At 51.0% G+C, this 15,015-nt stretch overlaps 5 protein-coding genes across 5 annotated transcripts; 1 reads left to right on the top strand and 4 right to left on the bottom strand.

The window, feature by feature from the left end:
- Positions 1–446: 446 nt before the first annotated feature.
- Positions 447–941, bottom strand: ALTATR162_LOCUS2358 (uncharacterized protein; the record flags this gene model as incomplete). Its single annotated transcript, XM_043309962.1, has 1 exon — positions 447–941. One exon carries the CDS (start codon positions 939–941, stop codon positions 447–449), a length of 495 nt encoding a protein of 164 aa, XP_043165897.1.
- A 972-nt stretch (positions 942–1,913) lies between these two features.
- On the top strand, positions 1,914–3,136 carry ALTATR162_LOCUS2357 (uncharacterized protein; the record flags this gene model as incomplete). The annotated part of the gene is made up of 3 exons (XM_043309961.1): positions 1,914–2,075; positions 2,126–2,293; positions 2,357–3,136. The coding sequence occupies 3 exons, from the start codon at positions 1,914–1,916 to the stop codon at positions 3,134–3,136; spliced, it is 1,110 nt and encodes a 369-aa protein (XP_043165896.1).
- Positions 3,137–7,715: 4,579 nt separating this feature from the next.
- On the bottom strand, positions 7,716–8,294 carry ALTATR162_LOCUS2356 (uncharacterized protein; the record flags this gene model as incomplete). The annotated part of the gene is made up of 3 exons (XM_043309960.1): positions 7,716–7,756; positions 7,809–7,929; positions 7,968–8,294. 3 exons carry the CDS (start codon positions 8,292–8,294, stop codon positions 7,716–7,718), a joined length of 489 nt encoding a protein of 162 aa, XP_043165895.1.
- Positions 8,295–8,851: 557 nt separating this feature from the next.
- ALTATR162_LOCUS2355 (uncharacterized protein) lies at positions 8,852–10,370 on the bottom strand (the record flags this gene model as incomplete). The annotated part of the gene is made up of 3 exons (XM_043309959.1): positions 8,852–8,923; positions 8,987–9,344; positions 9,394–10,370. 3 exons carry the CDS (start codon positions 10,368–10,370, stop codon positions 8,852–8,854), a joined length of 1,407 nt encoding a protein of 468 aa, XP_043165894.1.
- Positions 10,371–11,671: 1,301 nt separating this feature from the next.
- Positions 11,672–14,823, bottom strand: ALTATR162_LOCUS2354 (uncharacterized protein; the record flags this gene model as incomplete). The annotated part of the gene is made up of 7 exons (XM_043309958.1): positions 11,672–11,738; positions 11,792–12,937; positions 12,983–14,191; positions 14,243–14,367; positions 14,425–14,441; positions 14,608–14,684; positions 14,735–14,823. The coding sequence occupies 7 exons, from the start codon at positions 14,821–14,823 to the stop codon at positions 11,672–11,674; spliced, it is 2,730 nt and encodes a 909-aa protein (XP_043165893.1).
- Positions 14,824–15,015: the final 192 nt, after the last annotated feature.

The following is a 15,015-nucleotide window of genomic DNA, read 5'->3' as shown; positions in this document are numbered from 1 at the left end:
GTGTCTGCAATGGTGATAAGTCCCTTCATCTTGTGGATAGTCGTAGTCCAAGTGCGGACTCATTTCCATGATGGCCATCGTTACCAGTGCCATCATCATCAGCGTCGATTTCATCATCGTCCATGCCGTTGCTACGCCCGCGCGCCGTCTTCTATCCCGGATTCTTTTCCATTTCTCCGATGCACGACCATGTTCCATGCCAAGGAGAAGACGTCAACATTTCGCCTGGTTGATGGCGCAGGTGCTCTAGTACAAGGGCCCATAAACTGCCCACTTGCGTTCGTCATCCCGATAAGCAGTCCAGCTGTAGTAGTATCCTTGGCCGCAGGTATACGCTCGGGCCAAACAATAGCGAAGAAATATTGAGAGACTGCTGTCACTATCATGACAAAGACGTATTTCGCGACTGGTTGCTTGACGGTGATCAAGAGGATATAGCATACGATCTATGTGCCCTCAATTCCAACACCAGCGACCCAAGGCAAAAGACGCCTGTTATGGATCAAGTATGCGAGACTCACGAGAATGAGGAATACGAGTGTGAAAGGTGGTATAGTCAGGATTTGAGATATGGCTATATTGCAGATGACTAACTCGTGGATGACAGTTGGAAGAACGAACGATATGCCCCATCCATCGATTCCGTGCGTTGCCCAGATCATCAGGAACGGGACGAAAGTTGCAATTTTGAACAAAGACTTGATCTGATCTGCGTTGAACGTTTCCGCGTACATGATGGATGCTTGCTGTGGTAGATCAGACAAGATGGCTGCGTACTCGTTTTCCCTCAGGAACTTGACGGTCAGCGGATAGTCTGGTAAACAGAAGTATGTGTATGTCAAGCAGTTCATGGGCAATGTAGCCTCGAAGACAAAGAGCTGATGTTTGTTAGCAGATATCCCTAGGAAGAGTTCGGCTACCTGCCCATCGCCGGCCAGCATGCCCGCTGACTCCATTCAAGAAGCTTATTGCGTACGACAGTAGCCTACTGACTGTACCCGCGAACGTTCCACAAGCATACTAATAGAGCATATGCATGTCGACTTTCCGGTGGGCTGCCCTGAGTGCAGTGTCAGTGTTTGCTTGTTGGATTCTGGGAGACTGAGCTTTGTACATCATCGGTCTCTTTGGCCGTGTCTCCGTCAAGAGGTTTCGAAACAATCAGATTTCGACTTAACGGCTTCTCTTTGAAGCTGGAGTTACACTAAAGCGAAAGAGAGGAAAACAGGCCATGTATACAGATCAAAGAGACGGCAGTCTTAACTGGCAGCTGCTCGAAACTATCACCACCCTACGTTCTCACGCTGTGGTCGATGTCTTCGCGACTAGGAAGCACAACATCATGCTTCCCTTTCAGGGAGGTTACACAACCGTAGCACACGGCTCACATTGATGGATGAAACTGCTTTATGATGCACGCTCTTGGCAGGTTGCTGTGGTTGTGTCGAACGCAGATTGGACGGCAAAATCTACTGGCACTTGGCGATAGCTTCCGATACTTCTTGCTGACCACGAAGAACAGTGTAAGAATACATTGGTCGCTATGATGCTGTCCCACAGCAAAGTCAGATGGGACGACATTCCGCAGCTTGCCAGAGTATGTCTACGTGCGACAAGATAAAGTGAATAGCTTCAATGTGTCGAACAGAGTCGTCATGAGTCGCGACAATACTTTATAAACAAGCGGATGAGTATCATGAGAACCAAGGGGAAGAGCATGGGTTATACGACGCAGTCATGCGAGCACGGCATCTAGCGGGGTATTGCGTGCTCGCCACCTCCGCATCTATGTGACGAAACACAAGCGATTATGATAGGCTCAAAAGGACCGGGAATAACGTCGCAGGATACATATAAGTTATATGTAATTGCCAGACACTCAGACCTCACAGTTTGAGACTCTTACCAGCAAGATGCCGTCGGCAGTGCCGCAAGAACCACCTTCCATCGCGAAGTGGAAGCGACCCAAACACACGACGGAAAAGTTAGATTGGGCGGACATCAAGATCATCGATTTGTCTACTTTCGACGAGCCCAATGGAAAACAGAAACTGGCTGAAGAACTAAGAGACGCTGTGAGTGGGCACACATTGTACAATGAGCCTATATTCTGACAAGCACGGAGGTGCACCACACGGGCTTTTTCAGCGTTACTGGTACTGAATTCACACAAGAAGAGGTCGATCGGCAATATGACATCGGTCAAGCTTACTTCAACTTGCCATTGGAAGAGAAGGGCGACCCGAAGTACCGATGTGATTTCTCAAAGGGGAACTATTTTGGGTATCGTGCTGTACGTTTCTGGCGTCCGCAACACCGATATGAATACAACACACGTGGCTAATGTGACAGCAAGGCCAACGAGAAGAAAATAATGGGTACCTCCGTCCTCGACAACATCGAATCAATCAACATCCCCAAATTTATCCCTTCAAACTCCCACGAGCCCTTTCCCCCGTTCCTCCATCCCTTCCGTTCAGAAGTCGAATCTTTTTCACGTCGATCTTTGGATGTAGCATCTAAGATCTTCACGCTCTTCTCCCTCATACTAGAATTACCAGAAAACTATTTCTCGGACCAACATCGCTACGATGACCCATCAGAAGACCATCTCCGATACATGATTTACCACCCCCGTCCTGCCGCCGACGATGCCAAAGTTCAGAATACCTGGTCTCGCGCGCACACAGACTTCGGAAGCTTGACACTACTGTGGAGCCAGGATGTCGCGGGTCTGCAGCTCAAAACGCCGGCTGGACAATGGAAGTACGTTCCACCCGTTTCCAACGGTATCATTTGTAATGTCGGCGACACGTTATCCTTTTGGTCGGCGGGCTACTTCAAGTCAACCATTCATCGGGTTATTAGACCGCCGGACGATCAAGCGCACATCCACCGGTTGGGATTGTTTTACTTTGTTAGACCCGGAAATGAGGTAGATATTAAGCCAGTGGCGTCGCCATTGTTGAGGAGATTGGGACTTATTGGTGATGATGCGGGAGAGAAGGAGCCGGTGCGGGGACTGGAGTATGTGCGAGAAAGGGTGAAGGATTATCATGATCATACAGATTACGCGGACATGAAAGGGAAGAAGTTTAAGGTGGGAGATCTGGAGATCGAGGATGAGGCTGCGTAGAGTGGTGAGCAAGTAATAGCATCGCTTTGCGGTGGCACAATCAATCCATCTCGAAACATTTTCACCCATGAATGTCCAAACAAGAACAGTAGGCCGAACTCCTAGCTAACCAGATATATAAAATCTCCGGGTCATCTCTTCCCCCCTCCCTATCCCCTCAAATAAAGCACTCCACAATCTCCGTACTCACAATCCCCTTCGCCGCAAACCGCGCACTACTTCTTTCCCCCCAAACCTCACACGTCCACCCCTGACAAATCTCCAACCCACTCTCCACCATCTTCACCCTTTTCGCCCACCCCGGCTCCCTGTCCAGCGTCTCCAAATTTGGTAAAACACCCTTCGTTCCATGGAAAAGGTCATACGCCGCCGTCCGCCATGCACCTATTGGGTCCTTCCGATACCCCCGGCTAATCATGGTACGGCGGTTTATCCCATGAGCTAGATACTGTGTTATGGCTGCGAGAATGGCGTAGCGTTCGGGATCGTGGTCACGGGGGTCTGGGATGCATTGGACCTGCCAATGTTTGTGGTCGAAGAAATCTTGGACTTCATTGCGGAGGACTTCGTAGTCGCCGCGGATGAGGTAATGGTACATTACGTATATCCTGTCTAGAGGGGTTTCGTTGGACTTGCGTTTGGGGAGGAGGATGGCGTCGAGACTGTAGTGTTGGACAGGTGGTGTGAGTGGATATCGTGTGTGTTATTTGGAAGCGGAGGTTACAACGTACGGCCAGGGATGTATTGCTGAAACAGGATGTGAAGAAAGAGAGGGATGCGTGTGTGTTGTGCTGAACGTACGAAGCTTGGTATAAAGAACGGGATGGTTATTTAGAAAGTATGCTTTGAAGCCGCGATGGAGGGGTAACGGTTGGTAGGGTTGTAGAGGAATTGTCGGAGAGTACTGCAGCATTGTGTCGGCCTCGCGGCTTGACTCTGGGTTTGTGTTCGAGTAGATACTGGAGTATGAGAAATCTTCCGAGGTAAGGGTTGTCCCGGATATTGACATTGGAGACGATCATGAAAGAATGTCAAAATGCAGGCAAACCGGAGACGCATCTTGTATGTAGCCATAACTTCGGCTCATAATGGCCAACCAACCTAGAAGAGGGGCCCATTAACCATCAGCTAACGACTCCTGATAGGTCATCCAACCGATGGAGCGGTAAAAGGAAGCGAGCAGAACCAATGTGTAGGTGCTGAGGGGTACCGTCCTCGTATGCATCGTATGCCACTGCTTCGGTGTATTGCACATGACTTCTTGCATGGTCTTCCAGAGATAAATTCGGATCTTTTTTAAGGGCCAAAACGTCTATGGTTCAGGGGCAGTGGTGACGAGGGTATACAAAAGCCATCGGGACGCTAGGGTTAGTCATTGCTCATGCTTATCAAGCGACGTAACTCGATGCGAGCTTAAATATGATGGAAGAAATCTAGCGTTAGTTCCTTGTCCAAGGTTGACGGTTGTGATGGGAAATGAGTCAGTGTATCGATACAGCACCTGGTATAAATCTGACATGATTCCGAAAAGCCACAATTTCCAACGGCTGAGCGAATGTCAACATAGTGACTTGCAAAACATGTAAGAAGACCTTAACGAACCATCTCGAACTAGATCTCAGCACTCTCTACCGACAATATGCATCCCTCCAACGTTCGTACTCTTCTTCTTATCCAAGCCTCTCCATTTCCCCCTCCAGCTTGCGCTAAGCTTCCTAGTCACATTCTCTCCTACTTTTTCCACCCTAGCTACTAAATTCTTTACACTATCCTTTCCTTCATCTATTGCAGGCAAAAAGCCCGAGGAAATATTCCTCTTTACGTCTGAGCCTATCGAAGTAACCTTCTTGACCTTTAGCTTCTCCCAGCTGCTAGATCTCAGACAAGTGTGGAATTGCTGTCTCGTCGCTACTCGTTGTAGGGCAGAGGTCGAGCGATGATTGTTTGGCGTGGAAGAACAGCAATTAAGGGGCGTTCGTCTAGAAGGGCGTTGTGACGGTAGTGACATGTGAAGTCTATCTGCTGCGTGTATACGATGTAGTGGTGGTGATGATGATGGTGCAGGCGTCGTTGATGTAGGCGTCCAAGATGATCGGTTAGGCAAAACAGTAAGAGACATCAGAGGTTGATGCGTATCAGGCGTCCATGAAAAAGTTCTTTCTCTTGTTGGTGTCACTAGATCCGCTCCTGATATTGGTATTGATGCCCTTCTATCATCAGACGACCCAATGTCAATGCCGAAGGCTCCCTCTTCCATCCTTTCCTGCCTCGCCTCGAAATTTCCCCGTTCTCCCACGACGCGCTTCATGCTGAGTTTGCGCCTAAATTTATCCGCACTGTTCACTCGACCCCGGATACCTGCATATCTTTTGTCTTGTTTCTCTTGACGCTGCCTCTCTCCATCTTCGTTACGATCTGCCTGCTCTTGGCGTGTGAGGAAGTCTTCAATCCATTCTTTAGGTCCGTCGTCGATAGTACAGGGCTCGACCCACTCGCTTGATTTCGTCCAGGCGCCCCTATTCACCCCGCCGACGTATTGAGAAAAAATATTATCGTTTAGCCTCGAATGAGCTTCAAATAGACCAACACTCAACGGTACATTGGATATAGACTCCGGTGTACCAGTGGGCGTATAAATCACCTGACTGCTTGTGCGATTATGTCGTGACGTCCTCCAGAGTTTGCGTAAACTGGTGGCTCCATTGAGCCTTGCATCAAGCTCACTGATGGATTGCATACTCTGGAGTTGAGCAGATGGACTGATATGAATAGGACCAGGGCCTTGATGTGATTTCGCAGATACAGCCGAGCACATTGTCGATGTACGCGATGATGGCCGATGTGGGGGCATATTCGAAATACTGGTGATCGCATCATCGCTTGCAATGACTCCATCAGTTTCTGTAATACTGGTAGTCGAAATAGCTATGTTCGATGACTTTAGTGAGCTTGCTGTGCGACAAACTCGACAAGGGCTCACGACGAGGCATAGCAGGAGCATCAGCCTCGTGTATAGTATTGGTCACTTCCGACGACTGGAGCTCTGGTACATTCGGATATGTGGGCACTCCCAATATTCCCATGTAATCGTACGTCTGTATATTTGTTTCTTGTTCCAGTGTGGAGAACATAGAAAACATATCGGTGGTGCTGGGTGGTACTTCGACGCACACAGACACCTTGCTCAACCGTATGAGTGAACCAACTGAGTTTCCAGAGACATACCTGTCCTCAATAATCTGTGTATCTTCTGAAGATGGAATGTCCTCCACCTCTACGACAGCGGTACCTAGGTCGTTTCTGTGCCGGAGAAGACGTTAGTAAGGTTCAGCCATGCATTGTGTTCATATACCCAGCTTCCTTCTGTCTCAGCTTCCGAGCAGCTCTGAGCAAGATTTCCGTGCCCTTGTCGCGACCCAAGGAGTATGCCATGGTGTCACCAGTGCCGGCCTGCATGTCAATATGTCCTTGCAGGGAAAGAGCGTGGGAATCGTATCCTTATAACGAAAGCCAGGGAAAATCTCATACGTCAAAGAGCATCTTGTACTTGGAAGTTCATACCTGGCAAGCTGACGGTTCACCTATGCCCGTAGCATCGTAGACCGTCTGATCGCAGGTGACGAGCAAGACCGCTTCGTTTATAGGCTACGTGAGAGGTGATCAGGGTCTAATATGACCAATCAACATATCCAAGGCCTCGTTGCCGCAGCGGAGCGGGGTTCGTTTGAGGTTGGAACCTGGTACTGCGGCAGAGGACCTGCATCTAATCGTCGCTTCTTGCGCTGCCGTCATCGGACCCTATATTGCTGACGACAACCAGACGATCGTTGTCTCTCCCACACACAACTTTACGCTGATTGCATAGGTTAGAGTATTCTGTACAGTTTTTTCGGTGAGTGCGGGAGAAGGGAGGATGATGAGAGATGAAGATCGACAGGCAGATTGCCAAACATTCCAGGCAGAATTCTGACAAGCGGGGTAGTAGTCGAAATCGTCTCAAGATACCGTTACTTTGAAAAAGATCAGATGTGGGAGGTGTAGCGGTTGCAGTTAGATATCGTGGCTGATTGTGGGTCGTGGGGAGAGCGTACCGTGGCACCCCCAACCGCGTACCAATGGAACATGCTGTGATGCATGCGCGATAACGGAGAACACATCTCGATGAATGGATGCTCATGCAAATCTGAGTGAAGGGAGATCATCGTCAAATACCTGCGCCGCCACCGAAGTGCGAGTACTCAGCGAAAGTTGGAAATTTAGAAAGAACTGCACCTGCCGAAGAATATATGTTAGTATGACGCTGAATCACAAGCGCCAGTTACATGTTAACATGACTCCAGTGATGTTCAGATGAACGTTTTGATCGTCGCAATGTATGTTGTGGTCGAAACGTCAACTTTAATACTATGTTATCCCTACTACCTGATGATGATGATTATCGAAGTTGGCTTTGGGACAGTGTCGTTGAACCATATCTCGGGAAACACCCGCTTATGTTATGCCCGAAAGTACGCTAGAGATCTGACCGTGGAAGCCGCAAAGAGTAGTTGACCAAACATGCAAGTTTGTCACGACTGCCTCACTGCCCCATCGCCATGCTGCGCTCGTAGAGGCTAGACACTACAGTGAAGTTAGTTTGCATCGTCCCGGAGAAGTTTGTGCGAGAGCTTACAGGTCAGTCCACCTAGGAAAACCCCCTCCAAGTTCTTGGTTACTCGCTCATACCTACTCAAACCCTCTTCATCGAGCACCACGTTGACCTTTGCTCGAATACCGCGAACGTGCGCCAGGAACTTGAGGAAGTTTCCGTAAGACGATCTACGAGTACGACCCCCATATCGCCACCTTTGAGCGGTCGGTTGTCCAAACGCATTGCGTAGGTCGGCTCGTTGGTTTGGATGGCTTTCTGGAAGCGCTCGGAGTACTGGTACAGGGAGGATACATGGTCTGCGATATCCTCCCAAAAGCCGATGAGCGAGAAGAGAGCGACACGATATGCAGCCGGATGTGAGATATTGGTTGAATGATGACCAGGAAGACCACAGAGGCGGCAGCCACCGTATGCAGGACGCGCCAATAAGTTGGAGCGGTTGGGAGTGTGTAATACTTGCTTGGCGCCAGAAGGCGTCATCTCACGGACGGCAACAGAGAGCTTCATCAGAGCCTACCGGACATGATCAGCATCGGTCGACGTTGACGAGAACATAATGTCTGGCTGCTATTTGTTAGTTTGAGTGTTAGTATTGGAGCCTGAAGGGTCCTGCGGTAATAATTTGCAGAGTAGTGAGTGTCGCAGAATGACTGCTGCGGCGGAGACTGGTGGTGAGAAAGGAAGGAGCCGTTGGTGTGATGTATGTATGAACAAGGGTCCAGAGAAAGAAGGCGGCGGGGCATTTGCTAAGTCACAGCTGATAAGTGAGAGAAGACACGGCCAAGTCGGCAAGCACGTACCTACAAATACGCTTCCTGAAAATCAAGTGACTATAGTGAATCAAGTTACCTCACAGGCACATACACATTAGCACAGACTTGCAGAGTTTTGCGAACTTCAGGCGTCAGACCCTCGTGTAACTTTATTCATACAGTTGTCATTCGAAGTTACTGCCAATCAGTGCATATAGGGCATGATCGCACAGTTCCATGAAAGTACCACTCGCTATGAAGACAAGATCGTGATCAGGTTATGCGAGCGGGCTCCTTCTTTGGACTTTTGCACTACATCTGTCCCGCCATAGCAGGGCTGCCGTGGCGCTGATCAAGGTGATCGTAGTTGAGGTCAAACTCTTTCTGAACTTGTGTTAGCAATTTGCACTTGACAAAGAGCACCTATATGCAGTTTAGAACACGTACCCTTTCTCTCCTCCAGTTCTTGACATCGAAGAACAGATACCAGCCGTGCTCTTCTTTTGGCGACAGTCTTATGGGCGCTGCGAGATCCGGATCCTTCATCATCCACTGCTGTAGCTTCATATGCCACCGCCAGTCGCGGTTGTACAGTTCTTGTGCGGCAATTTCTTGCAGGATATCTCGCGGGAACTGATAGAAGATAGCTAAAAGTGTCTCCGCAGAGAAGCTCGACATCTTGGAATGCAGCGGTGGAACGTTGGTAACGGTGTATGCTGCTGGTAGAGTAAAATCCGGTGGTATCACTGGCTTGACGTTGGACTCAACGAACGGTGAACCAAAAGTGGGATGTAGCGGTGAGTTACTAAGAGAACCGTTAGCGACTAGAACGAGCTGGGAGATGTAATACTTACTCTGGCCGACTCAGGTCCAGGCCCAGGACTGTCAAATCTTGGCCCATAGCCAGCGAAGAGTAGTCAGGACTGTCCATAGGTATCATTGACAACAGCCCAGGCAGGCCATATCGCTCCGAGTCTGTCATGTCTGACAGCTTCTTATGCAGCATGTTTTGCGCGTTAGGAGAGCCGAGAACGTCTGCTCCAAACGTTTGGTCAAACTGGTTCTGCTGCGGTCGTTGGCCTCCTGGGGCAAGATCGGCACCACCTCGCATGCCCATCTGAGGACCTAGAGAAAACATGTTCCCTGACTGTCCTATCCGTTGGTTTCCATCTGCTTGGTTGCCTGTTCGCATGTTCTCAAACGGTGACCGCGATGCTGTGCCTGGTAGCGCCCTACCACCTACAGTGGGGTTGATGCTCCTGTCTTGCTGGCTATCCGTCGGGCTTGAGAGGCCATTCCGTGTCTGTCCAAGCCCAGGGAAGGCGTTGTTTCCGTTGGCACCAAATGCCGCTGCATTCTGTATCAGGCCAGCCCTTCGATCCTGTGGAATATCTCCGCCGGCGCCACCTAATGGAGGGAATTCCTCAACGTTGCTTGTCTGCGGTTGGACACCCCCCAACTGTCCTACACCCCCTTGTCCGCCAAATCGATAATCATCACCTGCGCCAGAAAACTGGCTTTGGGATGAATCATCCTGTCCCTGGTTCTGCTGTTGTTGGTTCGCAGCTTGTGCAGCCTGCCCTTGCCCTTGCTGTTGTCCTTGGCCCTGTGGACGTCCAATCGTGTTCTGTTGGTTTTGCTGGGCGGCTCGTATCGTAGGATTCGCCCACATCTGCTGCGAGGAAGTATTCTGTTGCGCTTGCGGTGCGCCCGATAACGAAGGGAACTCCCTGCGATCGTCAATATCAAGCTTGTATCGTTTTGAATCCTGCGAAGGGGACTTCTGAAGTTGGGGCATGTCCTCAAGGCTGATTCCTTTCTTTTTCGCCATCTTACGTGGTCACTTACTCCAGATTCAGTGGCGTATGTGGCTGCGACCCGCCCATTGCTTGCGCGAAGCTTGACATGGCTCCGCCGTTTGTTCGTGTTTGCGTATTTGACAAGCCTGGCGCGCCCATGGGGGCTCCGAATCCCCATTGAGATGCGCCCCCTACACAACCAGCAGTCAGCGACATACCCCACAACCACGCTGGGAACGTCCTCACCCATCTTGCCATTCTGCAACCTATTCGCACCCAGCGGGGCACCACGGCCCGGGTTTTGTTGTGCTTGGAACATGTTCGAGCGTATATTTCGTAGAAATGGTGCGCCCTAGCCTATAGGAGAGGAGAGGTTAGTATTGTCCAATTCGCAAGCAGGTACGTGGTCTCCGGGGTGAGGGACGAGGCTGGAGTCGAAGCGGTTGGAGAAGGCGCACAATGAATACGATTTCATGAGGGAATAGTGGTCGTCGTGGGATGGTTCTCTAGGCGAGTTCGAAAGCGCAGTTGTGGGTAGCTTCGTTGCGATGTGCGGCGTGGTGCGATTCCGGTTCAACTTTAGGGTTTATGTGGGCGCGGGAAGGAATCCGGTTGGTGGACTTGCAGGGGGGAGTGAGTACGAACCTAGCAATAGTCTTACTTTGACTTTCGTGGGCTGGTGTATGTCTAGCTCACGGTGTTGTTGTATCAGTCTCGCGTACGTGAAGTTGCCCTGAATGGAACGAGGTTCCCGAAAGCGAAATGGCGCTAAATCCCATGAGCTTAGCTTACAATGCGGGGAGCAGCAACCGCGGTGGATCTTCCGTCGCAGTTGAGCAGTTAAGACTGGCTGAGCATTCAAGACTGTGCAGGCTTATCGCATAATTGCAGCTGTAATGACGACGTACGAAGTGAAGATGGCGTGGATACGGGCCACTTGTCGTCTTCTGTACCTACTCGTGACGGAGGCCTAACAACGCATTAAACACATAAGTTCTGGTGAATGCTTGATGGAGCATTAGTTGGATAACTTGGTGTGAGAACTCCAGACTTGTTTATAGACATGAGTGCAAAGTTTCTCCGTGAGCTTCACTATTTTGCATTAATGATAGATGAGCAGTTATGCCGAAAGGTGTTGTCCTGTACCATGCCAATTCATTCACCTTCGTCCGTGTGGTGTTTAGATATCACTCCATCTGCGCTTCAAAACTTTTACAGATGATGAACAGAAACTTATGTAACAATATTAATCGACGCCGCTAATATGCTTCTTCCCATGAACAGAGCTCAATGACAAAACAAGTAAAGCATTCACGCAAGCACGCACGTGAGTCTAAGACGGGCCTTGCTGGAACAGATGCGACATGTCGGCCTCGCCATTAATACCAAAGAAATTGAACCTAGGTCAGATAGTTAGTCGCTACATTAGGATAGCATCAAGACTCTGACTTACCAATCGTCAACGTTCAAGCTCATAGGCACGATGGGGTTGTGTCGACCTCCAGAACTCTGACTCCAAGCATCATCCTGTGCGCTGTGTTGTTGCTGATTTTGCGACATCATCTCCATCTGCTGCTGCCATGCCTGAGTATTGTTGTGTTCGTAACCGCTAGGAAGCCCCGTGTTTGATTGCGGGTTCTGCATTTGTGGCTGGCTTCCAGCAGTCTGTTGTGGGGGCATGGGCATGTTCTGTGGTTGGCTTAAAGCTGGATCAACCAGACTATGGTTTTGCATGGGTGACATTTGTGGAAAGTTGACTTGTGTGTCGGCTGGAAATAGCTGGTCGGGCTGGAAGTTTTGCCACACTTCTTGACTGATGTTGGGAGTATCACGGGTGACGAGGAAAAGATCTGGTGGCGTTCCTGGGTACGAGTACGATGGATTAAACGGTGTCGTGGGGCGTGTTCCTGACCGCGAAGGGCCCATGAACGCATCGTGGTTCTGCCGATTCATCTGTGGAGATCCGGTTGTCATCTGGGGCATCTGTTGTTGAGATTGCAACTCGCGCGACGGCGTAACGGCAGGAGTCTGTGGTCTCGATCGCTCATACGAGACTTGAGCAGCTGGGGGTCCACTCGGAACAGGGAAGCCTAGGTCCATGTCGTCGAACTTTCGTTTTGACGACTCTTGGGCAAGTTTTGGCGGCGGTGGTGGTGGAACCGAGGAGACTTTGTTCTTCTTATGATTCCGACCGGCAGCCTTTTGTAAACGCTCTTCAAGGTGCTTGTTGCCAAGAATCGATTCAAAGAGTGTGTGCACCATCTTTGCGACGAGCCAGACCTTGGAAACCTCCTTGAGGGCGTCTAAGCAGATCTGCAGTCGTTGCTCCGTCGCTGAGACCACGGACTTGTTCGATGACTTCATCTGGTACACGTGCATGATGAGGGCAGAAAACAAGCTATAGACGATGAAGGCAGGGGTATACCGTATCTCGTCATGGGCTCGAAGGTTTTCAATGATGGATGTGATCATAGCGGCCGCTTGGTATGCGATGTTCCGCGATGGATAAGCATTGGCCTCGCCAAACCCGTCCAGATGACTGGCTTTTGGCGAGCCTGCTGGTGGCATGTGTGCACGATGTAGAAGACATAAGGTGGTGCTGCAAATGTCAGTTTATATCGCAGTTGGAAGACGAAGGACTTACTAATAATTCGAGTGTAGTAGGGCAGCCCAGAAGTGATGGCGGTTACGCTCCCACTGCACTTCTGGTGGACAATGTTGCAGCCAGTCCGCAAGTGCCATGTCGCTGTGGGTAAGGTCTATAGCATTTGCCCTGCGGTGTTTGGATGCTACTGAGTATTGTTGCGATAAAACCAGGCCCATAATCTCGCTAAGTTTGACATAGTTGATGAAGAACTGTACGTGGATCGGATCTGGTGGGTATTCTGCAGCATGGTCTGTCTCGTCGTCAATGAAGTCGTCTTCAGACACCATCTCAACGTCGGAGTCTTCGGGGTCAATGGCAACCGGCCTGCCGAGTGCCACTGCTACTGAACGATCCCGACTGTACAGAGTCCACCAGATACGCTTCCACAGACGCTTGTCGGAGCGTGTCAGCTGTGACCCCTCAACGCTACGGTGCATGCCCGAGCCCTGGGCGACAACAATAGCCACTCGAGTCCAGTAAAAGACGTTCTTGGTGACATCTTCTGGGCCCTCCCAGTACCAGCCCATCAGAATAAGTGCTTGTACGATAGTCACGCGATCATCCTCGAAGTTGGCGTCATAAAGCGCCTTTGCGCGCTTATAGAAGGTCATGGCCGCGGGGGTCGTTGAGCCACTGGAGTCCATTAACTGTGCATTTGTACACACTCGTGAGCCAGCCAGGAGTATAGCCTGTAGTAGAAGGAGCGAGGGCGGGTTCTTCGGGTCTCGGTACTGACGCATGAAGCGGCTGCGATTGATGACTGGCACGACTGGGGCTACCCATCTGAAGAAGGCCTCGACAAGTTCGTCGCACAGGGCTCGTGGAGGGAGCAGAAAGGCGCCTCGCTGGTGCAGTATCTCTATCTCCATGTTGTCCATCTCATTCACCCGCGCCTTCGCGCCCCGCACGTTTTCTGGAAGTGGGTAGTGGACAACGTCGGTGGTGCCATAGCGGTCGTGTACGAGCAGCGAAAGGTTGGACGATTCCCCGAGGTATGCGACGCGGCCGGCTTCTTTGATGGGGGCGCGCGCAAACTTGGGCTTCATGAACTGCACATAGGTGCCATTGTGAGTAGCCTGTTGGGCGGCGTATTCAGGCGAGACGGTAGTCGAGGGCGTCCCATCTTGGGTGTTGTACACGGTCGACTTCTCGCGCGGCTCGACTGAGGTACTGGCTGGTGAGCGGTCGTCGCTGTCTCCCCGGTCACTACCGTCGCGTCAGCACTGTAGTCTGCCCAGCGAAGTCGTATGCCCCTACCTTTCCGCATCTTTGGCCCTGGCCGTCTGCGTCTTCTTGCGCTTGGGCTGGGGGATGCGGCACTCGATGCCGAAGGCGGTGCAGTTGGTGCACGGTATTCCCAATGAGGCGGCGTCGCATCGTACCTATGCGCTGTTACGTGATGTCCCGACGGCGATGCGGTTCGGCGGCTGATTACTCACCTTCCTTGCGTGGCAGGCTGTATTGCGTGGTGGTTAGCAAACGTCCGTCGCATGGTTCCGTTTCTTCAGGTTGACCGAGGTGCCGAGGCTCGTCGTGTAGACCATATATCCCACCGACGTCGATGGATCCTCTCTCGTACATGGAATCAGGGGAAATAATGCGCAAACATGGGTCGCACTCACTTTCGCACGCTCTGCTAGCGCGTTGTCGCCTGAAGGACGGGTGCCCAGGGGGAACTGACTGCGACGACGCCGACGGTCTGCCTTGTATGAGCATGTGCAAGAGGTCCTGCGCGCGACTGTAACCTACGGAGTTCCAATGCTGGGTTGCGCGGCGAGCGGCGGCGGCGCTGCTGCAGCAGGCACTGAACTGGCCATGAAAGAGTGTTCGCCCGACATGCTGCTGTCGCTGTGCTCTTTGGCGCGGTCGTCGAGGGTTAAGGTTGTGATTCGTCCGCAACTCGTCGTGTTCTTGGGGCACACACAGTGTGAACTAGCGCGGGCGCCGGGGTATGGCGGGAGACTACGGCAAGGAAGTTATTACCACTACAAACACGAAACAATGCTTTTTCCTGCCTGACAAGTACAATC

Source organism: Alternaria atra (assembly GCF_907166805.1).
Source record: "Alternaria atra isolate CS162 genome assembly, contig: 21, whole genome shotgun sequence".
In the NCBI taxonomy this organism is placed as follows: Eukaryota; Fungi; Ascomycota; class Dothideomycetes; order Pleosporales; family Pleosporaceae; genus Alternaria; species Alternaria atra.
This window is presented reverse-complemented; position numbering and strand designations above follow the sequence as displayed.